This window comes from Spermophilus citellus (assembly GCF_964194105.1).
Source record: "Spermophilus citellus genome assembly, chromosome: 3".
NCBI classification, from domain to species: domain Eukaryota; kingdom Metazoa; phylum Chordata; class Mammalia; order Rodentia; family Sciuridae; genus Spermophilus; species Spermophilus citellus.
Genome location: NC_138184.1, coordinates 125,826,491 through 125,854,187, shown reverse-complemented (window position 1 = coordinate 125,854,187; position 27,697 = coordinate 125,826,491). Strand labels below are relative to the sequence as shown.

General features: G+C 44.5%; 1 protein-coding gene and 1 long non-coding RNA gene across 6 annotated transcripts in view; one reads left to right on the top strand and one right to left on the bottom strand.

Moving 5' to 3' along the window:
• Nucleotides 1-27,697, bottom strand: part of TNS3 (tensin 3) — a 275,924-nt gene that overhangs the window by 202,812 nt on the left and 45,415 nt on the right. The window contains exons 1-3 of one of the 5 annotated variants that reach the window (XM_081287957.1): nt 26,388-26,746; nt 16,972-17,083; nt 2,902-2,939 (exon numbers count right to left, since the gene is read on the bottom strand). In XM_081287957.1, coding sequence (XP_081144083.1) covers nt 2,902-2,939; nt 16,972-17,083; nt 26,388-26,465 — 228 coding nt within the window. In that variant the 5' untranslated portion in view covers nt 26,466-26,746. Of the gene's footprint in view, nt 1-970; nt 989-2,901; nt 2,940-8,700; nt 9,049-16,971; nt 17,084-26,387; nt 26,747-27,697 lie in introns of those variants that run through there. The other 4 variants (XM_081287962.1, XM_081287963.1, XM_081287959.1 and 1 more) reach the window with 4 other exon arrangements.
• LOC308645663 lies at nt 4,908-9,549 on the top strand. Its single transcript, XR_014021264.1, has 3 exons — nt 4,908-5,042; nt 7,835-8,009; nt 9,433-9,549. It is a non-coding gene; the product is annotated as an uncharacterized lncRNA (long non-coding RNA).

The following is a 27,697-nucleotide window of genomic DNA, read 5'->3' as shown; positions in this document are numbered from 1 at the left end:
CCAGGGAACATGCTAAACCCTGAGCCTCAGGACCACTCAAGGCATGCAGAAGTATAGAGCACACACCGTCACCCCATCTGTAAGAGGTCAGACCCAAGCCCACATTCTCATCCAAAACTTCACAATCTCCCAAAATATCTGAGGACAATCTGAGTTCAACAAGCCTGCACCACAATACATGTACCCACAGAAATGACAAGCCCAAAACCCAAACATGATTTATATACACACAGAAATCAAGGACCCAAAACCCAAATGCAATTTATATACACACAGTAATCAAGGACCCAGAAAACACTAATATGATGTGTATACATACAGTAATCAAAGATCCAAAAACTAAGTGTAATAATGTGAGGAAGACCACATTCTAGTTCCTGGAAGACCAAGCTGCTTCCCCAGACGCTGAGCTCTGCAGGAGCCACTGAGAAATTTACAGCCCTTGTATCCCCAACAACAATGGCATTATATTTTTGGAATGAGAAAGTGCTTTGTTATTTCTGGTGGCTTTCTCTCCTGCTGTTCAAAGCTGTATTATCAAAAAAAAAAAAAAGATATGGATATATTTCCCCCCTACCGGAATTTGATAGGAATAAAGGTTTATCCATCCCTTAGCAAGCTGCGAATTGCTGTGGTTAGAAATGTCATAATCAGTGATACCTAAGGCTGTTGGAATATTCTTTGAACCCACAAATTCAACCTATTAAACAGCCAGAAATGGGAGAAACAGTTGTAGGTTCACTTCTGCAGCCCCAGTCAGGGTAGCCAGCCAATAAGAAAGTCAGATGAAGGTGGTGGTGACAGAACAAATAGCTCACCCCTTCTCCCTTGGTGACAAGACACAAGTTACAAGGACAGATGTCACCACAAAGGAAACCCCAGAGGAGAGGGGCAAGTTTAAGTCATCTGAGGGGAAGGGAACCTCTCCAAGTCTGAGATATACCCCATGGGTGGGATGCCCCCCACTTACCAATGCATTCAAAAGCACTGCTGCCACACGATTCCTTAGACTGAAGGGGTGCAGTACCCCCGAATGAAGCCTGTCTGTAGGCAAAAAGACCTACAATAAACCATGGTCAGAAATGGACCAGCCTAGCAGTATGTGTGAACATGAAATGTTCACCCTGGCTGGAAAGGGGAAGCCTTCTCCAGACCAGGGCGGAAAGAGAGAGCAGAACTGCTCCCTGTGCCCCCATGAGGCGGGGAAAGCACCCATGTGACCTCTGGGAAGAAGAATCGAAGGGAAGGACAGAGGGGCTGCTGGTCTGTGGCTGGGTAAGAAGTGTACCATAGCACTCAGCCACCCTCTCTTCTTCTGCAAGTGGCCAAAACTCTGCATAAAGAAACATTTTAAAAGAAGTCATTTTGGGGCTGGGGGATGTGGCTCAAGTGGTAGCGCCTGGCATGCGTGTGGTCCGGGTTCGATCCTCAGCACCACATACAAACAAAAGATGTTGTGTCCGCCGAAAAAACTAAAAAACATTAAAAAAAAATTCTCTCTCTCTAAAAAAAAAAAAAAAAAAAAAAAGGTCATTTATCTTTCGAAATAGTACTAGACCAGTCTAGTTCTTCCAACTTGTGTGGATGGATGCACATGCCGATATGCATAGTTTAGTGTGCATGTGTGTGTTTGTGCATGTGACCACAAACCTGTTTGTGCATGTGTGAGTGTATAAATGTGCATGTTTGTACATGTGGCTGTTTGTGTGTGAGTGTGGTAGACAGGGTAGAGGAAACTAGCCCTCTGGTCCTCACATGGAGAGAATGCACATTAGAACTAGTTCACGGTATCCTGAAGTCAGCTTCATTCATAGCCCTCAGGATGGGACACTGGGACAGGGTAGGAATTCTCTAGAACAGCTGACCCATGAGGTCCACAAGAGCAGCAAAATCCCAAGACCTTAAAATCCTATTTCACCAAGCACAGTGGCACATACCTGTAGTCCCAATGACTTGGGAGACTGAGGCAGGAGGATTTCAAGTAAAAAACCAGCCTCAGCAACTTAGTGAGGTCTTAAGCAACTTAGCAAGATATTATCTCAAAATAAAAAATAAAAACAGGGTTGGGGAGGTGGCCCAGTGGTTAAGAGCCCCTGGGTTCAACCCCTGGTACTAAAACCAAAAAACAAAATAAAACCCTATTTCCCTTGATCTGTAGCCACGAGGCAGCCTTCCAGGACCCCCAACACCCCCAAAGGTGGGGCTTGACAGTCAACAGAGACCGCATTTGAGATGTACAGCACATCTAGGAAATCTGGAGGTGCCAGCTCATGACACAGGATAAAACCACAAGCTCCTTCCTCAGTGTCCCCCATTTTCAGGCCACCTTCATTCACCTCTCATCACAGAACCAATTGTGACCAGACACAGCCAGGTTTCCAGCAGTCACTCAGCAATTAAACCTCTACAGAGACATGAAAGCTCAGTGTAAGTACCTCCTACTCCATGGTTACCACGTTTTCATGGAGACTGAAAAACAAAACCAACCTGTGCATAACCACCCTCAAAAAGACCCAGAAAAGACTTTAAGGCTACGTGTAGACTCTGAGCCCTGTCTATTCCCACCCGCTCACTGCCCCAGGAAGCCTCCTGCCAACATAGGGATCATCTGTCACTGAAAAGGAGCTGGTGGCACGGCAGGAGAAAAATCACCGAATTCTTATCTGAAATCAAATTCTTAAGAATTATTTTCTAGAACTCAAAATGTGGATTTCAAAGCTCTTCAGTTTATTCTGGAGATGAAATGCATACACCCCATCGAGAAGTATTCACAAGCCATCTCTCTTTGCTCCTTTCTATGGCCATGGTCCAAAGAGGGCCCCCCCCCCCTTCTCTGCCTATCATTCAGTGAAGGCCAGCTCTACCACCAAAAGTCCCATGGGAAAGTCATGGAATGCTTACCTGGGCTTCACATTTCTTGTGGCAGGAATACTTGCAGGCTGGAGAAAAAAAAAAATATAAAGAATGTGAGTGTGTTCAGCAATCAGAGCAGCGATAACTTTCTAATTCTCCAAATTCTCTCACTCCTGGAAAAAGTCCAGCACAAAAGTCTTCTGAGCTGCCTCTCTCAGGGAGCTTGTGCACGTAGGACCCATGGCAGAATTTAGACAGAAATCGGTGAGGAAGTGGCATGTAAAAATTGAGTGATGAGCATGGCGGTGTGGCTCGGTGGCAGACTGCATGCTTAGCATTCACAAGGTCCTGAATGCAGTCCCCAGCACCAAAATCAAACAGAAAGAACCAGGTTACAACGCCTGTCTGCTAGCAACAGCGAGATGGCCCAAGCAGAAACTTCTTGAGCAGAGTTACAAGCATATTGTATTTTCAAGGGGTGTGTTCAGCCAAGTTAGATCCCTCCAGAAGAAAGGCAGAGAATCTGAGCAATAAAAAGCATTCACGCATGCCTAGAAATGATCGCTGATCTCTGAATAAAAGAAAAGAAACTCGAAAACGCCCCCCAAGCATTCAGATTGGAGCCTTTACATGAGTGAGAAAGTCACGCATTTGGATTCCACACTGCTTCCACTTCCGGACAACCTAAGAAGGACTGTCAGAATAAATTCATGTCTAAATTCCTACAGGGGAATCCTTCAACAGGGGCCATTGTGTGAAGGGAGTGAGGCCTGTGTCATGGGAGGCCCTAACAATGCAGATGTAGGGCTGGAACCAATGCGGATTTCACAGGCCCTCCCGCCCAGAGGCTGCAGCTGGGCTGCTGAGGCATAAAAGCCTGAGGAGCAGCTCCACAGGGGCTAAGAGCAGGCTGCCCTGGCAGAGGCAGCAGGACAGAGAGACATTCAGAAATGAAGTGGATGTGTGAGCCATCCCAGCATAGCTGCCCTGGGGAGTTCCTGGGAGATATCACATACATTCCCTCACTTCCCCCAAGTCTGCCAGTATACCAGGAGCATCTGACTGGGGTTTCCTATCCAGACTGCCCCCATCAGCTAGGTTGACCTGAGCAAGTCCCAGAACCTCTCTGAGCCTCTGCTTCCTCTCACAGAGCTATCACGGTGTCAAACGGAATCCTTCACGGGACCCTGCTTTGAAACTGCAAAGTTCATACATGGAAGTAAATGGAGCCTAAACAACAAGTCTTCAGAGGTCAGAAAGACAAGCCCCAAAACCCAGTTTGGAGCTTTGAAGTACCTGGGAGCTTAGGAAATTCTTGACTCTCTATCTTGCCACTCTGCCAACTATAAAATACTGAAATCATAAAGGTTCATGTAGGGTTGAAGAAGGAGAGGACAGAGAAGTTGCTTGCCCAGGGCTGGCAGTGAGTGAACTCCATTAGTCATTAGGTTGTTATCTTTGCAAGATCTATTTTTGGAACTGTCATTCTATGCCTCCAAGGTTTGTGAAAGTATTAACCAAAACAAATATGTATTCTTCATCTTCTAATGGACACAACAAGCAAAGGGGACTAGATATTTTCTAACTAAGACAGACTTCCACTGCAAACAAGGAGCCATTCATGCAAAATTAAAAGTGCAAACAGAAACCAGCCAGAAGAAGGCAGGGAGGACTGAGGTAAGGAGAAGGCAGGTAAGACCTCAGGACTCTGGGTAAGTGAGAATCAGCAGAGACGCAGGTAAAGAAATTTCCTGCACGCGCGCACACACACACACACACACACACACACACACACACAGGCCCAGCAGCACATGACTGGACCACAACATCACGTAGTGGTCAGCCTTTGAGACAGCCTCAATAATCCAGGTGCCCCTGGCACAATGAATCATTGCTGGTCTGTGTGACAATGCAGATGGCACAGGAGGAAGTTGTGACTTCTCAGGCCAAAAGGCATCACAGCCTCTGCCCTGGCAGAGCCAGACACCATGTAGTGAGGACACTCAAGAAGCCCTATGAAGAGGCCCACATAGAGAGGAACTGAGGCCTCCCACCAACAGCCAGCACGGAGCCAGCCCCAGCCTACCAGCCATAGGAGTACTCAGCACGGAAGCATGGAGGCTCCAGCCTTGGTCAAGGGGCAGATGAAATACCTCTCAAGAGAACCAGAGCCAGAACTGCCCAGCCACGTGAGTCCCAAATTCCTGAAAAAGGGGTGCCCATTACTCATTCCCTTTTGCTCTCTCAGAGTCTTAATCAACTTTTTTTCTGTTGAAATCATCAAATCTTCTCCCAAGTTTAAGGACAGAGTTCCTCACACTCTGGGGTTCAGCTTCATCTATAAGATGGTTATGGAGAGGACCAGCTAAAGTCAGTACATGTAAAATGTGTGGAAGAGTATTGGCAGGGAGCCTTGTCAGTACTATTATAAGCCATTCAGAGTCCTGCAGATTCCATTTAAATAGCTTAATTCCCTTCTATAACTCCTCCTCCTCCTCCTTGTGGCAGTCTCTCCATTAACAATCTCCCTGGCTTCTAGATGCTGAGCATCTGAAAATCCATAACCTTCTGCCCAGTGCCAAGCTCAAGGGTCTCCTGGATGTTATTTCAGCCGCCACAGACCTCACTCTCCATGCAACCTTCATGAGACCTTGTAATCATGGTACCTGGAGCTCTCGTTCCATGAGAGCCCTAGCTGCCTCCATAACAACCTGGCACCTTCTCTTCCATTGTTCACTGGTCCCATGCTGAGTGAGCCACCTTTCCCAGTGGGCCCAGGACCCTCTGCCACTCCCTACCCATCCAGAGAGATGATATGCTCAAAGAAACACCCAGCATCTCTTGAAAACCATTATGCATTTGCTATGGAACAGAAGATTTTAGAAAGAGTTTTTTTTACTTCTTTGATGTGTGATATACTGGCCACTGTGCACTCACTGCCCAATTCCTCCTCACTCACAGAGTTTTATTTAGTCTAGCCTTTTCCCACCAACCCTGTGTGAGTCACAGAAGGGTCACCCTAGATGAAGGGTTACATCCTGCCAGATCTAGGCCAGTGGTTCTCATAGGAGCTCTGAGGACTCTGAGGTGCCCAAGACCTGTCAGGGGCTGATGAGGTAAAAAACTATTTTCACAGTTACATACTAAGATATTTCTGCCTTTTCTCTCGGGGTAACAGGGCAAATAAAATTGCTAGTACCTTCACAGACACGTAGGCAAGAGCAAGGTGTACTACTGGCCATTCTACTCTCCACTGCTGTGCACTCACCATGTAAAAGACATGCCATTTTCACTTTAAGAGTATCCTTAAAATTTCTAATTTTACTAAACCTGGATATCTGAATTTGATGAAATCTGACCCTTTTCACTACTCTGCCAGATCAATGAGGACATCTCCAAAGAGCACTTCTCAGCATCCTGGAAGAGGATTTAGATAGCAACTGAGTTGTCAGCTAAACTAGCCACTTTCTCAGAAAACGCCATTTTTTTTTTATTTGAAAGAACTCCTGGCAGACAAAAAACATGATTATTCAAAAGTGAGTGCTTGTCAAATGAAAAATGTGAGCCAGTCACAATACACCAGTGGCAAAATTTTGAGATTTCAAGTGGAAACTCAGTTTTGGAAGATCTGTATACCAAACCAGGAAGCTTGAAAATTCCTAGAGTTTTTATGATAAAATCCCCAATGATATTAATAAATGTGGATGCTTTCTTGAAATTATTATATAACAAATATCTCAACATTTGGAAGTCTGCATAAGTCAGAGGGCTAGTAATTTCCAAGTGACCAATGCAAGATGATCCCTGCTAGGTATCATCAATGTGCACCAGAAGCCAGTGGATTCTAATAAAACAGTAAGAAAAAAAAAATTAAACTTCAAGAAACTTTCAGCTAAGTTTTGATGTACAATCAAAACAGACCATACACACAATCAGAAAAAGCTATTAAAATGCTTCCTTTCCCAACTACATATCTGTACAGGGCTGAACTTTCTCCAATACGTAAAGCCAAACAATATGTTAAAAGACTGAATGTAGAAGCAGGCAAGTGGGCTCAACCTCTTTATTAATACTGTACAACAGAATCAATCTCTCTCTCTCTCTCTCTCTCTCTCTCTCTCTCTCTCTCTCACACACACACACACACACACACACACACAAATCCACAATGCCCTTTGCTCATTCTGTTGTTTTGAAAAATAGTCATTTTTCCTTAAAAATATAATTTATATTAAGATAAAATATTCATTACTGTTTCTTTTACATGATTTAAGTATTTTAACTGTTCATCAGTTTCCATTTCCATTAAACCAAGCTCTTTGGAGTTTTCTAAGAGTTTAGCTGAGGGCTGAGACCCCAGCGTGAGGAAGGCTAGTTCACATCAGCCATGACAACCCATTCATTCTCTTTACCTATATTTCTTGGAATAGTGGGAAAGACCCTAATCTGACTCCCAGAAAGGTAAGTAAATTCTCCCAGAGTCTTCTGGAGAAGATCTCCCCAACTCCTGCAAGAGATGCAGGAGAAGTAAAGTGTCTCTGCCTCTGGATGCTGAATGTGCAGCTCTAATGCGGAGCTGGACCCCTCAATGGGGAACTTGCAGAAGTCATGTTGCAGAGCTGGAGCCCAGTCTACTGCCCAGGGACCGCAGCTTCTGCACCTCCCAGTACAGGGGAAACCTGCTGGTTGAGGGGGCTCTAATCCATGCAGCTCCATGAGTTTGGTTGCCACAGGGCCATTTAAGCCATTCCATGGTCTTTACATATCTTGTGCTACCTGTTCCCACAGTGACCAGAAAGAAAAGCACATTCTAACCCCATTGTACAAACAGCAAATGGAAATACAGTGTGGCAGTCCCCTGCCCTGGGAGGCAGACCTGAGGGTGTATGATTTAAGAAGCTGGAATCAGCCACCAGATCAGGGTTTCCAGGGGCAGCACACACTTCACAGTGCTGGATTTAAACATCTCATTATCCTGTAGGCAAAGGCTTTATTGTGCCTGGGGTGATGACCAAGTTCCACATTTGCTAAGCCAATGAAACACACATCTGCCAAGAACTACGCCAAGATGAAGAGCTGCCATCAGGGGACACAAGGACCTGAAAGGCTGAAGTCCACTCCTGAGGATCAAGGTCCCAGATCGTCAGTGCCCACTGGTACCATATCTCTTTCTATAATTAACAATAGATCTGAGTGATAGCAAAGGTTCCTTTCTGCCATGAAAAATATATATTACCTATACTATAAAAAAATGGGAGTTCATAACCCACTTGAATCAATCTGTGAAATATGGTATATTAAGAACTATGTAATGTTTTGAACAACCAACAATAAAATTAAAAAAATATTAAAAAAAAAAGAATCTACAAATAAAATAATTGGTTGCAATTTAAAAAATCACAATCTTTAAAGATTTAATATGTGAAAATACTTACAATAGTCAAGGTTAAATGATATAAACTTCTGTTACAGTAGGAAACAAACTTTGTAAAACACACAACAAACAAAATGAGACCAAAAAAAAAAAAAAAGCCTGAGTGGAATGTTTGTAATACATATGGTGAAAAGATAAGAAATGAGAAATGTTAATTTTTTGGGAGTTCAGAAATCCTCAGAAATTGGCAAAGGTTTTGCCTAATTTAATATTTTTAAAAGATTTACTATTCCTAATATAATGAAGTCTTAGAAACCAAGAAGAAGAAAGTAATCTAATTTTTAAACAAGCAAAGATTTGAAAGGCTAGTTTTCTCAACAAACAGAAATGTCATAGACATTAGCCTAATTTAATAACCAGATGGATGAAAAATATAATAAAAAGGAGACACCATTGTTCATCCAACGACTTACAAAAGTGAAAAGCTGAGACATTTCAAGTGCAAGAGCCGATGATGTTCAAGGCCCCACTACCAACATTTCCACAGCTTATCCTCCAGAATCTGGGCGGGGTGCTGTGGTCATTTTTCATGGGTTTTCCTGGACTCGACGGCTTGCAGATCCTGTCTGCTTGCACGTTCCCTCCACTGCTGAGGGTCTGCAGACTGCACGTCAGCCCTCTTCTCACGGGGGTTTCCAAAGTCATGTTTAAGAATCCTGGCTCCCACCGTAGCAGTTGCCATTAGATCTGTCTAGCTCCAGAGGCCTGACATTGTTATATGTTGTCTTGGAACTGCTATTCTTCAAAATGTCTCCACGGGCCTTGGGAATCCAGGCTGTGGTCTGACGAAGTTGTCAGAATCTTTTATACAAGGCTCTACACATATTTACCAAGTTATAAATGAGCCCGTGAGTCACCCTCTGCTTCTCAAGCATCTGTGTCCCAGGAACCCCAGCAGGACAGTTCACCGTCACCTCCTCCAAGCTCTGCTACTTCCCAAAATAAGCCAGAGAGAGAAGGGGCACTTCTACTAAAACCTCTCCCATCCCTCTTCTCAGGACTTCCTACATCACCTATGTAAAGGACATACCTATTGACTCCAGGTAGCATGTTCACACAGAGACCAAATATGCAAATGACATATGTAAATAATAAGTAAAGAACACTAAGAAATTGTCTCTGATTTTTCATGATTTTCTATACAGTATATTGAAAAAGGAGAAGATCCTAGAAATTATCTGCTTAACCTACAAATCATAATGATACAACACTGAGGAACAGAAATAGGATGCATCCATACAGAGCCTCAACTTCTTCTGGAGGGACCAATCCCCACTGCTATGCTCCTGTCTGCACCCACAGTGACTCCTACCTGCAGCTCCCCACCCACTAGCCCTGCACCTCTAACCCATAGTGACTCCGATCAACTTCAAGTCAAAAAGCAGCACCCCACAGTCTGCTGGTGCCCTTCTATAGGTAAGTCAGGGTAGAAGGGTGCTCCTTAGCATGCTGCCAAAGCAGGACAGCTAGAATGATTTCTTGTTAAGATCTGAAGTGACCAGGAGAGAAAAGGTTCCATATGCCAGGCCATGCAGATCCAAGTGATTCTGCCATGGGATGAGCTATTAGGGGGCATTAACCAAAATCGATCAACCAACCAACCAACTAATGTGGTCACTACTCATGACTTCTCTGTTCACCAACACCTTTGTGGAACATCAGTTTGCAATCAGTTTCTACAGGAAACCCTAATGCTCTTGGCTGAGTCTGATGGCACCTCACAGCACCATTTCCTGGGATGGGGGACAGGGCTCAGGGTGTTTTTATTTCAGCCAAACCCTGACAAGTCACGTGTGTCCCTCTCTCCCCTGGTACAGGATGCATGAGACAGTCACCCTCACCAATGATGTTATAGGGACCATCCCTAGAACAGAATTGATTTGCCATTCTCACTCATGCCAGACCTTCCCAAGAACACTGAGATGTCCTTTAAGACGGCGTTCCCCAGAACACTGGAAGTTTTATTTCTAGAAATTCAGTCTTGCCCTTTCTTTTTGATTGATTCCACATGTTGATGATTTTCTTTTCCCCAAATCACTGTGAACCCATCAAGGGATTCTAACCATGTGCCACAGTTCTAAATTCTTACACACAAAGGCAACGCTGCCAGCAAGCCCTTGACAGGCTTCGGTTTCTGCACTTGTGCGGTGGATGAGAACACCAAGGAGTGGAGATCCTGGAGCAGAGCCAAGAGGTGAACTCAAGTCTATCTGACTCAGGGGATCTCGGGCTCAACTTCTGAACCTCTCAAAAATAAATAAGTAAATAAATAAGCAGCTTTAATCTTCACTAACAGGTCCCTGAGACAGTTGTACACTGACTAATGTTTACAAAGCACTACCGAGTTGACACAGCACTTTTATGCCCCTACTGCTAACAGCCAGGGAGTGGGACCAGCCATGCCTTACTGTCCACATGTTGGCAGAACAGGAATACAAGCCTCCCCTCCCCCACACCACCTTGCGTGGGCAGATCAGCCTGGATTGGATGTCAGATCAGCATCAGGCAGTGCTCATCATTACATAAACACCACACACCAGGCAGGGTCAAGGGGTGTCCACTCAAGGGGTTCAGCTGCCACCCTCCCATGTGGCTTGGACCATCCACAACTCCTCTGTCTCTTGCTGCCCCAGTACCTTGGTGGCAGGGATCCATCTGTGTGCAGGTGCCCCAAATGGAGCACCTCAGCTGCTGCCACATGCTGGCCACAAGAAGCCACCTGTGGGGATGATCAAGGGCAAGGGGGACCTGCCCACACACTCTCAACCCAGCCAGAGGACACCTGACTGGTCCCAGAGAGCAAACCTCAGACCCATCCTCTGGAACAAGGTCCTTAACGTTTGTTAGCAGGGCTTCCCAGGGCTGATGGGGCCCATGTGAGCCCAGTGAGATGAGCACTGTCCCCTCCTGGCTGCCAAGTTGTGCATTCAGAAGCTGCACTCAGTCTTTCCCCAGATAGTGGCCCAGGCAACCCGTGAGCAGACAGCAACATCACACTACCCTGAGTAACTAGGAAAGTAACAGCCCCATGACTCCAGAAGAATCCAACTTACAGCACTGCAGAACAAAAACTTGGCTTTATCAGCTTGGCTACACTACTCAGTAAGTTTTAAAAATCAAAATGGCCTGTAAAATCAATTAGCATGACCCAGACGTCCCTGGCACATAGACTCTCAAACCCGAACAACCCGGACTTCTGAGAAACAGCTGGGAGGGTTCCAGAACTTCTTTATAGCCGCAGATTTAGAAAACAGGAAGGATTTCGGTCAAGATCCAGGATTAAAGAACGTGTGGAGGCGGCTGAGAGGGCGGCATGCTGGGTACAGCGAGCAAAATTCAGAAAGAGGGACACATTGCTTTGCAGTGGATAACCACCATCAGGCCAGAGTTATCAGATGGAATTTGGCCTGGGTGCCTTCCCTCCCTGCTTGGGCTTCTGGAAGGTTCTGTCATATGTCCTTTTGGGACTGGACAAATCTGATAAGGAGGGCTGAGCTGGGCAGAATCAACAATGCAAGCCTTTTCAGGGAAATCAGAGGGAGTTCTGGTGGGGGTCGGGCTGGAGTTGGCCTCAGGGTGAGGCTGACCATGCTAATTGCTGTGGGAAGATGTTTGGAAATAACATCCGGAGCCATCTCACATGGATTTGACAGAGAAGAGTGGTTCCATGAGCCAGGCGTTTATCTGCCCAAATTAGTCATACAATTTATAATCGCTATGCACTTGCTAAGCTGTGCTGAGATGGCCAACACCCTTGAAACTAGACTGCATCACAGGTGCCATCAGCCCAAGAGCAGAGAGACCTGTAAACAACCAAAGAAAGGCCCATTCTATGTTTCCTCACCCTGCTTGGCTCGTCACCCTAGAACCAACCACCCCCTTCGGTGCCACAGGGGCCTGCAAATACCTCTGCCAATGCACTTCCCATGTGGGACCACACCCTGCCCACTATACGCTGAGCCCTTCTGGGCCTTGGTCATCATGTTAGTCTATTTTCTGTTTCTATTCATACAATACCACAGACTAGATAAGCAAAAAAGAAATTTATTTCCACTGATAGCTCTGGTCCAAGGTGAAGAGGTCACAACTGGAGATGGCTGTCTTGAGAGTAAATTCCCAAGACAGTGCAGGGCATCACAAGGAGTATGTGTGTGTGTGTGGGGGTGGGGGGGGGGGGTATGGGTATGTGCATGTGTTGTCCTCTGGCCTCTCTCTCTCTCTTCTTAAAAAGTCACCAGTATTCATACCATCACAGGGCTCTACCATGATGACCTTTTTAATCCTAATACTCTAGAATTCCAAAGGCCCTACCTCTAAACACTACCATTGGATTAAATTTCAATCCTCTCAGTAGCTCACAATGAGGGTTTAACTCCACCATGAGTCTGAGGGGGCAAACCCTGTTCAAACCAAAGCAGTCACCCTAAGTATCATAATAAACCAGGATCACACTTGCTCAATAGAAGTACCCTGGGGGCTAAAAGTCAAGTACAGATCACAGTCCTGGATGGCACACTACCCTGTGCCCATGTGGCTTGGACCATGCACAACTCCTGTCTCTCGTTGCCCCAGTACCTTGGTGGCAGGGACTGGGACCCCTGATCCATGAAGCAGAGTTGTCCACTCAGGCTTCCTGGGCTTCCTGCTAAGGCAGGGACCACTGCCAATCCAACAAAGTCCCCACCACTACTAACTGATGGTTTGCAGTTATGGAGGGAAAAGGGAAAGGGCTGGGAGGAAAAACCACGGGGCAGTGAGGCTCCTTCCTGAAGAACTGAGATTCTGTTTGCAGCCTGTTAAGAGTGGCAGATCCAAGTTACAGGTACTATGAGGGATGGACGCCTACACCTCTGAGCCGAGGCAGTGATGTTGGATCCCCTGCTTTCTCAGAGGTAAGCAGGACCTCAGCTTTACTGCTTGCATTACCTCAGAAGACTCCAGCCCTTATACCCTGGCACCATGTAAAAGCCCAAAGTCTCTATCAGCACAAGGCTCCCTTCCATGTGTAGGCACAGTCAAAACCCAGGGTGTCCCCTAACTCATCTGGGGCCAGCTGCCTCTGAGCCACACCTCTCTGTATAGGCAAGAAGTCCTACCTGGCCTCCCACACCCACCTAACTGGCATCACTTTCTCCATGGAACTTCCTGAGCTATTCCCACAGCTCTGACCATGGGTGCTCCGACAACTCAGCCTGCATGACTTTTTCTGTCCACCTAGAACAAAGGATGGCATCTCTATGAGGCAGGTCCATGATCACCCCTGAACAATTCACAGCAGCTGGCGCACACGGTAACTGAATTTAATGAGAAAGATCATGTTCATGTCCGAAAGATTCCTAGAACACAGAATCCTGAAGCTTTCCAAAAAAGAGTAGCTATTATTTGTTAACACACTTATTAGAGTCATATTCTGAGGTAATGCAAGCAGTAAAGCTGCCATAATAATAATAATAATAATAATAATAATAATAATAGCCTGAGTGGCTTAGAAATGGTAGCAATCTATTTCTGGAGTTCCAGAAGCTAAAGGTTCGAGGTCAAGGCAGATTCTGTACCTGGTGAGGGCCCACCTCTGGTCCATAGATGGTGCTTCTGGCTTTGTCCTCACATGGGGGAAGGGGTGAGGCAGCTCTCTGTGGTCTCTTTGCTAAAAGGGCACTAATCCCATTTGTGAAGGCTCCACTCTCATGACCTAATCACTTCCCAAAGGACCCGCCTTCAAATACTGTCACAACAACTGGGGTCAATAAAAGGAACACAATATTCTTTTGTTTTAGTTGATGAACACAATATCTTTATTTTATTTTTATGTGGTGCTGAGGATCGAACCCAGGGCCTCACATGTGCTAGGCAAGCAATCTACCACTGAGCCACAACCCCAGCCCAAGGAACACAAATATTCTGACCTTACCTTATGAGAATCCATTGAGTATTCTCATAACATACTTTTAAGGTCCATAATAAGGGAAAGGCCTATAAAACTATCCCAAGGAGAGAAGATGGCAGACATTTCTAGAACACAAGAAGCTTCCAAGTCCCCTCAGTGCATGTGAACCCTGGGCCACAACACACACTGCACTGTAAACCAGTCTTGCTGTGGCATCTCTTTTCCCCAGAAATCAGAATGTGTTTGCTTCCAACAGTGCCCACCACTGCAGATTCCTCCCTAGTGCCATCTGCCTCCCCCTTGCATTGGAATTTCCTTCAGGCCGGGAGTCTGGAGGCAGGGAAGAGATCCTCTTATCTTCCAGAATATGGGCCTCTTCCTTCTTAAGGATCTGTGGGTATCAGACATATGGAACCACCCATGAATTTTCACTGTGGACATTCAATAGAAATAATAAGCTGATTGCCACAAAGCTGCCTGCAGGCCTTCTGACCATCTCATATAGCCCTTAAAATAACCTCAGGGTAAAACTGTTATACTGGACCCAACACCTTAGCCTCTGAGTAGGAGCAGACTTTGCCCATGTGGGGGTTAGGAGAAGTGCACAGTTCGGCTGTCTGAACTCAGTCTTTGCTCCTCAATCATACCTGTCCCCACACTGCAAAGAGCATGTAAATTCTGATTCAGGGGACCCCTTGAATGTGAGCCTCTGCCACAGCATCATGGTTCAGTCAACCATAATGCTCCTTGACCTTATTCTCATACCAAAGAGTCATGTTTGGGGATCCAAATTTTAAAATAAGACTATTTCTATGAGAATGAGACTCACAATATAGAAAGACTTCAAGGGCCCCCAACCCGGCTGTATTTCTGGAGGGGTGCAGGGCCCCTACCGACCCCAGAGGGCAGACACACAGGTACTGCTGTCTTCACTCACAGTCACTCTGGGGCAAGCCTGACGGAGAGGGGTGCTACTCTGAGGGCAAGGGTACCATTTCTCATCACCATACATGTATGCACAGAAAGGGCCACTGTGCTATGGCTGATGTGACCCTCCTGCACTGAACAAGCTGTGCACAGGAATTGCCAGTGACAGGCCACAGTTCTCAGAGCAACCAGGATATCATGGAGTGCAGCACTCCATGCAGACACAGGCCAGAAAGTCATGGATCACCCCCATGTCGCACCAGCTGGCCTGGAGTAGACTGTAAACCCTGTTCTCTGCCCAGAGGCAGAAAATTCCTCAGATGCCTCCCTGGCCTCTGACTTCTGATTGCATTCAACCCCCAGGGTGCTCCAGAGGGAGGTCACAGTCACAAAAGACAGTGAGGTTGCCCTCCACACAAGGTCACCTCTGTCACGTCCTTCTCAAGGCTACCCACTCCTTGGCTCATTCTTTCCTCTAGGCCTGGGGGCAGGACAGCCAGTCAGCACTGCACAGGCATGCTCTGTGGTTGCCCATAACCACTGTTCTGCAATCAGTCCCTAGAGGAGGCCCCCACCCATGTAGGGAAGGTTTGTCCACCCCTGGGTGGGCTTCCTCAGTGCCACAGATGAGGAAAGTCAATCTCAGAGTCAGCCTCTCCTGCAGGTTGGGGACATGTCTGGCCAAGTGCCTTGCAGGATCTCAAGAGCTGCATCAGAGCAGAAGGGGGGGTGGGGGGGTAGTGCTCCATACCTGAAGGACTCAAGTAGGAAGGCAGCACCTGACAGGCCTGAGGGATGGGAGCCACCGGGAAGCAGTGCACGGAGGGAGAGGAGGCAGTGGTCCCTGAGCCCACTGAGCCCACTCTTCCACACTAATTGACACAGCAGAGTTCAGACAGGAGCACCAACCATGCCTTTTAACATGGAAAGAATCCCAAGAGACCCTTTTAGGTCCCTAGTTACATCCTCAGCCCCTTGAAGTCTGACTGCTATAGGGACCCTCAACTTGGTGGCCACAGGGAGGAAAGAATCAAGGAGGTCCAATACCACAGAAGCCCACTAGCCGACACTCAACAAATTTTCCAAAAAAGAAATCCCCCAAACCCACAGAAAATGTAATACCTAAGAGTAGACGGTACGCACTCTTCAAAGGCCAAGTCTCCACTGTTTGACGCACCCCTACTAACCCACCCAGCCACACATCCATTACACAGATTAATTAAAGAATTAGTCAATTCCATTAACTGCATGATGTTCAGGGATCAAGTAGCCAAGCTGGTGGCTATTTAGAAACAGGACCAATGACTTGTAAAAGAGCCTGCAAGGGTCCACACCACAATAAACCCAAACTCTAAAGAAGAGATAAACTTCATTTGCAAACTTTGGTAAGAAATCTGAAAGTCTCTGGGAATGGTGTCACACACCTGTAATCCCAGCAACTTGGAAGACTGAGGCAGGAGGATTGCAAGTTTGAGGCCAGCCTCAGCAACTTAGCAAGACCCAATTTCAAAATAAAAACTAAAAGGACTGGGGATGTGGCTCAGTAGCTAATACCCCTGGGTTCAATCCCTAGTACAAAAAAAATGGGAGGTCTGAAAGTCAAATTGAATAGAGAGAGCTACAGACACTACAGAAGAGACCAGAGAGTAGATTGTGAGTTATCAATCCCATGGGAGTAAATTCTCTTTCTGGGAAAATCTCCTCATGAGCACATATCTGCCTAAATATGATAGGTCTCTACCAACTACAGGTAGAGGGTGAACATAGGCCACAAAGGTTTAATTTTGGAAACTCCAGCAAGAATGTTTTTATTTCGTTATGTCCGTTTGCTCCAGTTCAATCAGTGAGTGAATTATCAGCATGTACTTACCTCGGCATGAAAGCCCTTGACCATCAATGATTTGTTTGCAAACTCCGCAGGCTTTGGGTTTTTTAAAAGCCTTTTTCTTAAAACTGTGCAGACTCGTGGTAAATTCTTCTGGCTGAAAAAGTAAAGGAAGAAACTGTGAGCACTTCAACTCATAGTTTGTTTCTTCTTTCCTTTTCCTTCTCAGGAGATAATAAATCTAGCTGAGTTGGTAAAGAGCTAAAACAGAGACTTTACCAAGCAAACAAAGAACAAGAAAGCATCTCAGCAATGCTAATATTCCCAAGGCAAGGACACAGGGTGGGTCAGCGTTCTGGATCCCAGAGTCACAGACAGCAATTTCCCCATCCAACGTGCACATCCCTGCGTGGGGGGTGACCGGAGCATGACATGAACCAACATTTATCAATCTGTTCCCTTCCAGACTGGAGGCTGATGTCAACTATTTCTGTGACAAAGTAATTCATACACACTCCCAGAGTCTCTTTCTTCTGAAAGAAATGATTAGCAAATAGTACAAAGATGTGAAGGGGAAAATGACTGTTTTCCCCTCAAAGGCATTCAAAGGTGCCACAAAATCACCACCAGTGAAGTGTCTGAGCCTCTCTGGGCCAATGTGCTTGCTCTTCTGCAGAAGAGACCATTGTAAGACCAGCTTGTGACATGTATTTGCTTCTTCCTTAACTTGGTTACAAGAAATAGTACTAGGAGGAAATTAGCCATTCACCCACCAAATTATATTTGTGTCAAGGCTCATAGCTATAGCTGATGAACTTAGAAGAATTTAGTTTACTGTAGTAACCAAGTGTCATCCTACACCTAGTTGCTGATGTGTGATAGTGCATTCTGTCAGTATTAATATATCTAAGGCTGTTAGACAATACACACCCACTGAGGCCATTACTCCCTGACCAGAATAATTAAAATTTGCTATGAAAATAAAATGTCACTGAGAACATGAAACAAATGATACAATAACTTTGGAAAACAGTTTGACAATGTCTTATAACCAAAACATATACCTGCCCTATGATCCACTCTTATGTACACTAAAAAGATCTAAGTGCCTATGTTCAAAAAAAGATCTGTACAAGAATGGTCATGACAGCCTTATTTATAAGCACCATAAATAGGAAATAAACCAAATGTACACCATAAGGTGAACAGTGGGCAGGAGGGAACTATAGCATATTCATGTGGCAGAATACTATTCAGGAATACTTAAGCACTAACTATTTATACATGTAACAACACAGCTGAACATCAAAAGCATTATGCTAACTCAAACATGCAGGAACCCACGAAGAGCAGTTTCCTTATAGAATGTTCATGAACAGGCCAACTTGTCTATGTTAACAGAAGTAATAACAGTCAGCTGGTGGGGGGGGGGGTGTGGACTACAGAGGGCGTGAGAAAACTTTCTGGGTAGAAGAGGTACTGCCTCATGCTCTGGATGGTGGTCACACAGGGAACCCACAATGACAGTCCTTAACCTGTGTGCTTGAAAGTTTGGCATTTTACTGTGTAAAGATCTCTAAGAAGGGTTATATTTTAAAAAGACATCCTAGAAAGAGGTTGGCAATATGGTTTGGAAGATGAGGCTGAAACATAATAGCGGGGACTGGGATTGTAACTCAGTGCATGAGGCGCTGGGTTCAATCCTCAGCACCACATAAAAAAATACATAAATAAAAATAAACTGTTTTTTAAAAAACAAACACATATAATCACATTTTTTTATTGTTTTTAAATCTGTAGAACCTTCAACTTCTGATTCAGATATAGTACCGGGAACTAGATTTATCCTCACATCTGAAATAGTAAAAAAAAAATAAACCAAACATCCAAAACAATTGCTTTTAGACACTGTGTCAGAAAAATGGAAGAGTGATAAGAAGGCCTTGGTCAATACACACCTCACATATGACACTGGTCCCATAAGACTATAATGAACTTGGGAAATTCCCATTATCCAGTGATATTGTAACCATCTTAGTTTATGTAACTACACTCTATGATTTTGGCACAATCATGACATGGACTAATGATGTGGTATATTTTCAAGAATGTATCTTCATTGTTAGGCATTATAGGACTGCAGCTCCAGGAGAAGAGAAAATAAGATAAATTCCAAGGTTGCCCCCAGATACCTGCCTTCAAAAGATTTTCCGGCTGTAGGGAAGAAAAGAAGGAAATAGACTGAGCCCAGTGTACTACCTAGGTTGAGCAAGGCAGCAAGAATTTGCGAGAGAGTACTATGGAACAGAGAACTGCTCAGAACTCCTAAGCCCTGCATAAGGTCTCCCTCAAACATTCACCTGGGTACTGACAATTGTGTGTGTGAGTGTGTCTGTGTGTGTGTAAGCTATTCAAAGCTGGGAAAAGAACTACTAAATAGGATTAGAGGAAATAGTATCCAATGCTCACATGGAAATGGGAATAGTATCTGCTTCCATTGCCCAACTGGGAAACCTCAAAATTCATAGTGATAGAAAACAGAAGGATTTTACCTTACTCATGGGGAAGAGTTTGCTCTAGACTCAACACTCCTCTTGACTTATCCACCCTCTCTGAAAAAAAAAGCACTACCCAGAAAGGATCAAACCATTTCCAAGTAACTTAATTACATTCCAGGACAAAGCTCAAGAATGCTTATAAGAATAAAAAATTTTCCAGCATCTAAAGTAACAGTGACAATCTCTGGTAGCCAGTCAAAAGTTATAGGACTTTTGAGCTGGGTGTTAGCTCAATGATAGAGCCTAGCATGTGAGAGGCACTTGGCTCCGTCCTCAGCACCACATAAAAATAAAATAAAGGTATTGTATCCAAGTACAACTAAAAAAACAAAATATATATTTTTAAAAAATAACCAAATAAAATAAAGACATTGTATTCACCTACAACTAAAAACTTGGAAAAAAAAGTTATCAGACTTTTGAGATGAGGTGAGAAAATATAACTTATAATGAGAATAATTAATCAAAACTAACCTAGAAGGGATGTTAAAAATAGCAAACAAGAATCTTAAGAGAGTTATTATAACTGCACTGTAAGTGTTCAAAAAGTAGAGACTTAGAAAATATAAAAAGACCCAAGTCAAACATCCACAGAAGAAACACAGAAAACTCTGAGGTGAAAAATATACTGGATGTGATTAGTGGCCAAAAAGGCACTGCAAAAACCAGATGGGTGGAAGACATCACAATAAAAACCTCCCAAAATAAAGCAAAGAGATAATAGCCAACCTAAATAAACAAAAAAGTGAGCATTCGAAGCTGTGGGAGAGTTTTGTTGTTATTGTTTTTTAGCTTAACTACATGCAAATTTTTATTTGCTAATTATATCTATGGGAGAGTTTTAATAGCAGAATACACCCATAATTGAAATCCCTGAAGGAAAGGAAGAGCAGAAAAGACTATTTGAATAAATAATGGCTGAAATTTTTCCAAACTAAGATGAAAACTGTAAACCCAGACGGTCAAGAAACAACAAATTCCTAATACAAAAAAGGTGACAGAAATTACCCCAACACACCTGATAATCAAATTGCTCAAACCCAACAATTAGGAGAGCAACCTGAGGGAAGCTAGGCATGGTGGTGCACACATGCAATCCTACCTACTTGGGAGGCTGAGGCAGGAGGAGGGCAAGTTCAAAGCCAGACGGGACAACTTAACAAGACCTGTCTCAAAACTAAAATTTTTAAAAAGGGGATCTAGAGATGTAGATCAGTGACAGAGTACTTGCCTAAATTGTGTGAGGTCTTTTTTTTTTTTTTTTCTCCTATCACTGAGCTATACCCATAGACTTTTTTTTTTTTTTTTTTTTTTTTTGATACAGGGTCTCACTAAGTTATAGAGACTGGCCTTGAATTTGCAATCTTCCTGCCTCTGACTTCTGAGTTGCTGGGATCACAGGCATGTGCCACTGCACCCAGCTAGAATGCGTGCAATTCTGGGTTCAACCTATATATAGTACAGGAAAATAGTAACAAGAGGAAAGAAGAAGACACAAAGATACATGACATGCAGGGGACCAACCATTAGGATAACTGATGACTTCTCATTTTAAAAAGTAAGCAATACAAGTGAGAAGTCAGGCAGGCATGGTGGTACATTCCTGTAATCCCAGCAATTTGGGAGTCTGAAACAGGAGGGCTGCAAGTTTGGGGCCAGCCTTAGCAACTTAGCAAAGCCTAAGCAACTTAGTGAAACTCTCTATTAAAAACAAAACAAAAAATAAAAAGGGCTAGGGATATAGCTCAGTGATAAAGTACCCTTGGTTTAAATCCCCATTACAAAAAAAAAAAGCAAGATAGTGGACCAATATAAAATAGTAAAGAAGTCTTGAAAATCTAGAACTTTGTGCCCAGCAAAAATGTCTTGCAAAAATGAAAGAGAATAAAATAAACTTATTAATATATTCAAAAACTGAAAAGTTGAAAGAATTTATCATTAGCTGACATATAAGACACGTTAAAGATAATCCTTTGGCGAAAAGAAAATGATAGATGGAAATACAACTTTACATAAAAGAATACAGAGAGCAAGAATGAGTAAGCACATGGGTAAATATGTAAGATTTATTTCTTATTATTGAAGGATCACTAAAACATTGACAAAAGTTTAAATAAAAATAGAATGCAATGTGATATTTAACTTATGCAAAAGTAAAATATGCGAGGAAGTGGCACAAAGCTCAGGAATGGAGAAAATAAAATATACTATTGCAAAGCTCTCATAGCAGGGATGAAATGATACAATATCACTTGAAAGCAGACTATGATAAGTTAGAGAGGTATACTATAAACCCAAAGGCATACTCCAAAATAGTGAATTGCTGGTAAGAAGCCAACAAAGGAAATAAAATGAAATCTTAAGATAATTTAAGTCATCTAAAAATGCCCCTCCACTACCACCACCAAAGAAGAGCAAAAGAACAAAGAAAATGTAGGAGAAATAGAAAACAAGAAATCAACCAGAGGGAAGCCAGGTATTGTGTACACATGTGATTATTAATAGGCTTAAATATGTCCTTGCAATATTATATATGATGACATATTTAAACCTCATCATACTGATAATCAAATGTGTATAAACAGTGTAAGTATCTCAGTTATAAGTGAGGTACTGGGGCTGGAGCTGGAACTCTTGCCTCACATGTGTGAGGCACTGGGTTCGATCCTCAGCAGCACATAAAAATAAATAAAGATACTGTGTGTTCATCTAGAACTAGATAAATTTTTTTTAAAAAAAAATTAAATATGTAAAGGACTAATTTAAAAGATATATATATAACAAAAAATATACACTTCTAATATTAATCAAAGAAAATTTGGGGTGGCCATATTAATATACAAAGATACCAAAGACAAAGTCATTTTTTAATGATTAAACAATCCTTTTTACATGTAACTACCTAATAACAAAACGTCAGAAAAATGATTAAAAAAAAGAAAAACTGAGAGGACTGCAAAGAGAAATAGACAAATGTCTAAATACAGTCAAAATTTCACAACTCCTTGTTTTGAACAGAACTGTGCCCTCCCCAAAATTTAGAAGTCAAAATCCTGATCTTCAGCATGACTTTATTTGCAAATAAAGAGGCACTTTCAAACAAGGCAATGGCACCATCTATAATCCCAGCAATTTAGGAGTCTGAAGCAGGAGATGGCAAGTTCAAGGTCAGCCTCAGCAACTTAGTGAGACCCTCAGCAACTCAGTGAAGCCCTATCTCAAAATAAAAACAAGCTGAAGATGTATTTCAGTGGTAGAGTGCCCCTGGATTCAATCCCCAATACTGGAAAAAAATTAACATTTATGATAGTATAAAAAATATTTAATATAGGAATAAATCTTACAAAAAATATGAAAGACCTATAAACTAAAAACTACAAAACACTGTTAAATAATTTGAGATCTATATCATGTTTGTAGATTGTTAAGATTCAATAATTAAGATGCAATTCTTCCCCAACAATCTACAGATTCCACACAATCTCAACAAAAATCCCAGCAGCTTTAAAAACAACAACAAAAAAGGCAAACTATAAAACACATGTATAAATGCAAAGCACTTAGAATTTCCAAAACAGCTATAAAGACTGCACAGGAGCCAGGCATGGTGGCACAGGCCTGTAATCCCAGAAGCTCTGGAGGGTGAGGCAGGAGGATCACAGGTTCAAAGACAGCCTCAGCAACTTGAGGAGACCCTAAGCAATTTAATGAGACCCTGTCTCTAAATAAAACATAAAAAGTGCTGGGGATGTGGTTCAGTGGTTAAGCATCCTTGGGTTCACTCCCTAGTACCAAAAAAAAAAAAAAAAAAAAGCACCCATTTAAGTGTACAATTTGATATATTTTCAAAATTTATCTTCAGTTTTAAAATGCTAATTTTAATTTCAATTAAAATGTGCTCTTGGGGTCCTACAAAACTAGTAAACCCAATGAATACCTTAGATTTTTATTTTCAACAGAACAAAGTCTCCCCTGAGAACCAATTACTCACTCAAAGAGAAAGCACATACCACACAGACCACAACTCTTTAGGCCTTCACCTATGGCAGGCATAACTAATCAATCAGAGTTACAATCCCCAGATGGCTCCAGAATCCTTCTCCACAGAGAACTCCATAAGCCCACACCAAAGGAGTGGGTTTGTCAAAAGATGGATTCCAAGGTGGCATCTGACTTCAAAGCATGCCCTGGGATCATCCCTGTCTTTCCCTGCAATTCAAGCTGTCTAGTAACTCGGTCTTTTCTATGGTATCCATTTCTAGACCCTGCCTCCTCCAAGTCATTGCTGATCACTTCAGTTTCCTCAGCAGTCTTGTCACTTAATCATGCTTCTCCTTATGTTTATGTCCATCCAGTCAAGACTCAAAAAAAAACAAAAAGGAAAGTGCTGTGAACCAAGCAGAAGCCTTTGCATTGACTCTGCCACCTGCAATACAAGTGGCCCTGGGCAAGCCATTATCTCCTTTAAATGGAAAGAATCACTTCTCCCTCCTATTTCCTGACAGAGCTACTGTAAATGACCAAATGTCACACCATATCAATGCACAGGAATAACTTGGGCAGGGTTTTTGAAACAGTTTGCCCTAGGCTTTACCCCAGACCAATTAAATCAGGTTACTGGGTTGGGGGACCAGAACACTGGAATGCTTTTCAAAGTTCACCAGGCAATCAAATCTGTAGGCAAGACAGAGAACCATCACTCTATATAATAGACTGTACTCTAAGAATTTATATCCATTTAAGGCACTGTTGTTATGTATTCCTTCCTATGTTTGTGTCTGACTGTTTCAAAGGAGACTGTCTTACTGAGTTTTTGACAGCAGGTGCCTTGTACCTAGTGCCCTGCAAAAGGTTAATGGTGTTTCTGATGAGGAAGTTCATGATACTAGCAGAGCACTTCCATCATTACCATCCTACAAAGGAGGATGGTGTGATGCACGACCCTGACCCCACAGCCAGTGGGTGAGGGACAGGGTACTTGGACCAGTTTCACCTTCAGACAGGAGCTTGCATTCAAATACATAACAAACACGTCCCTCTTAGTACTGTCCCAGTTGGCACATACATTCTCTCCCTCGTCTTATAGTTATTTGTTTATATGACTTCTCTCCTGTTGTAGATTGCAATTTCCTAGGATCTTTCCCATTTATTCTCTGCAGGCTCTGCCCAGCTGGCAGACAGTGAAACATGGACCCTTAGTTAATATTTGTGGGCCAAATGAATTGGCCATAGTCTGTGGGCCAAGGAGGGATACTGTGACCTTTTATTCCTTACAAATACCTTTATTCCAAGCAGGGAGAAAGAGGCACTGTTTGCCTTCAGCTTTCTCACCCACTGGTCCACAGCAAGAAACCTCAAAGAAGCAAACAGCAGAGGCACTGTGGTACTATTTCAATTGCTGGATCCCCCAAGGAGTTCATTTAAGATAGTGTAATAACATCTGCTCACACGCATCTGTACATAACATCTCTCTTGTGAAAAGAGACTAGACGGGATTAGACTGCCCTTGTCTTCACCTGATACTGTGCTTTCACTTCTCCCACAGAGGGGGGAGAAGCCACAGCAATGCTGAAGCAGTTAGCAGGCTCAGTTCAGGAATCTAAATTGCATTTAATTGTTAGGAGCCAAACTTTGGATGACTAGCAACAGGGCTGCTGGTTCCACAAGGACTCCCTGAGGGGGGACACGGTAATTAGTGCTGGTCTTGATGGTGAAGTCTCTTTTGAGAAAGAAAAATCTGCAAAATTGGGCAGGGAGGAGCTCTACACGCATGCTCCACTCTGCCAAAATGCAAAATCATGCAAAGACCTCTCTGCTATGTTCTCTTAGCTAAAGGTTGCCCTGGCAGAAACAGTTACACAAGCAATAGCACAGGGTTACAGCCCCCACAGTTCCAGCCATGCTTTCCTTTCAGCCCCACCATTGAAAGAGGATTTAGGTGGGCATTTGGCTACCTGAGAAACCTTCATGCAGTCTAGGGAGGTAGAGATGGATCAAAAGCACATTCCCAGCTCAACTTTACTCTGAAATTAAACAGACATAAACACTCCCCACATCCGCAGAGCTGACCTCAGAGACTTTTCTCATCCCACAGGGGGCCAGTACCTAGGGCAGGAGGGACCCCCTCCATGCACAGGACACACATTGTTCCCACACTTCAGAGCAACCACGTTTGGCTGCTAAACTGAAAATCTCGGAACGCTGCGCAACTACGATGAAGTAAACTAGCTGGCACGTTGACAACTTTTCACTCCTCAGAACCTTATGAAGTTTCCAGGAAAACAAACGTAGTAAAAGCCTGATTGTTAGACTTTGAGAAGGGGCTGCAGAACCTAGTGGAGAACCACCGGGCCCCCTCCATGTAATTCAAAGGCCATCAAAAACGGTTCTATGGACACAGAGCACCGGTGGTACCCACGCAGACCTGGAAACTTGTATTACTCCTGCGTCCCCGGGCACACCACACATCAGCGCAAAGCTTAAGGCTTCCTTTACCTTTGCAAGAAACAGGCGCGGAGCAGCGAGTCTGCGCAAAGGCCAGTGTCCCAGTTCCATTCCGGAGAAAAGAATCCAGGGAAACGTTTCCAAGAGGCAGCCCGAACTGGATCCCACCACTCACCAGGGTGGCCCCCCACCAGGCAAATCCCCATTGGCCCTCCCTCCTCGTCCAGCGCAAACTTCCCACGGGCATGGTTGCATGGATAAGCCATGCTAGACAAGCACAGCAAGATCAATGCGCACTGACAAGGACACAAGTATAGACATACACACACACACACACACACACACACACACACACACGAGCACGCGCGCACAGCCGCATGGCCCACATGTGTGCGGGCCGAAAGGTGGCTGCACCCTGCGCAGCCCTGACCCCGAGCCCCAGGTCTGCATCACACTCACCTGGCCCCGGCGCCGACGCGCCCCAACCTCGCGCGCTAATCTAGCCGGCGGCCCGGGGGTCAGGGCGCGCAGCCGCATGGCCGCCCCTACGGTCCACGGAGAGCCCGCCGGGTTAGGACCCTTGCCAGCCGATGTCCGGGGAAGAAGATGCCTCCGAGGCACCCTGCGTTCGGGAGTCCCAGGAAATGCTCAACCCCGCAAGACCCGAAAGGGCTCTGGGTGGCCGCCAGCCAGTGGGTGCCGTGCACCGCCTCCTCGGCCGCTTCTGCCCGTCAGAAGTCAGACGCCGGGAACAAAAGCCAGGAGAGAGCGCTGGGCCCCGCGCGGCGTCCCTCCATCTGACACGAATTAGCCCTCCCTCCCCCGCCCCGGACCGCAGCTTTGAGAGCCCAGGCGAAGGCTCCTCGGCCAGACACGGGAAAAGTGGGTGAAGAAACGCCTTCCAGGGAGGGGAGGGGGACGCCTGCCAGCCGCCATCTGACTGGAATTACCGACGCTTGGCTCGGGGTTTGGCTTTACTAGGATTTCAAACCTCTCTAAACACGCTGACCAAGAGGCTTAAAAGAATCAGAAACCGGCAGGCTCTTAGGCTTTGGGAATTTTAAAATCTTGACTATTATCCAGTAAACCCTGCATCTGTAATGGGCAGTATCTACCGGTAATCTACACTACCCGGCAAGCAGTACTCCTGGAAGGGAAAGAAGGAAAACGCTAAGGCAGGGTGATATTTGGGGTCCTCCCCAACAATTTGCTTCTTCAACTAAGAAAAACAAGGAAGGCGACCTTGCTTGAGGAGGACGATGACCAGCAGGGATTTCAAACGACACTCAAAAGTAAATGACTGCCCAAGCTTTGCATCCTGGGTGTCATACTGCTCCTAGGTGCCGTCCCAGTGCCATCCCTCTCCTAGAAAATCAGGACAAAACACAGCTCAACCCAAGTCCGGTGTTCCCATTCTAGGTCTGGGATTTGGGAAGGATATTAGAAACCTAGAGTTGAAAGACTAGGGTAGGGGGAAAGCAGGCCAGTGCAAGGGTCACTTAGAAACGGCAAGAGAAGAGACCCCCCTCCCCAAGACAAAACAACACCTCTCCAATGCTTGAGGGACTTCCACAGGACTGTGTCCTCCTGTGCATTTTCACAGAGCAGTAGATCTCGATTTCCACAAGATGAAGTTCTATGGCAAATCTAACTTATAACAAATGTAAAAGACTGCTTTGAAGATGGATGTGCTCAAGCGGAAGCCACTCCCTGAGATCTGTGGAGTGCAGTAGAAAAGACCCCTGCATCAGAGCCTCAGGCCAGTTTAG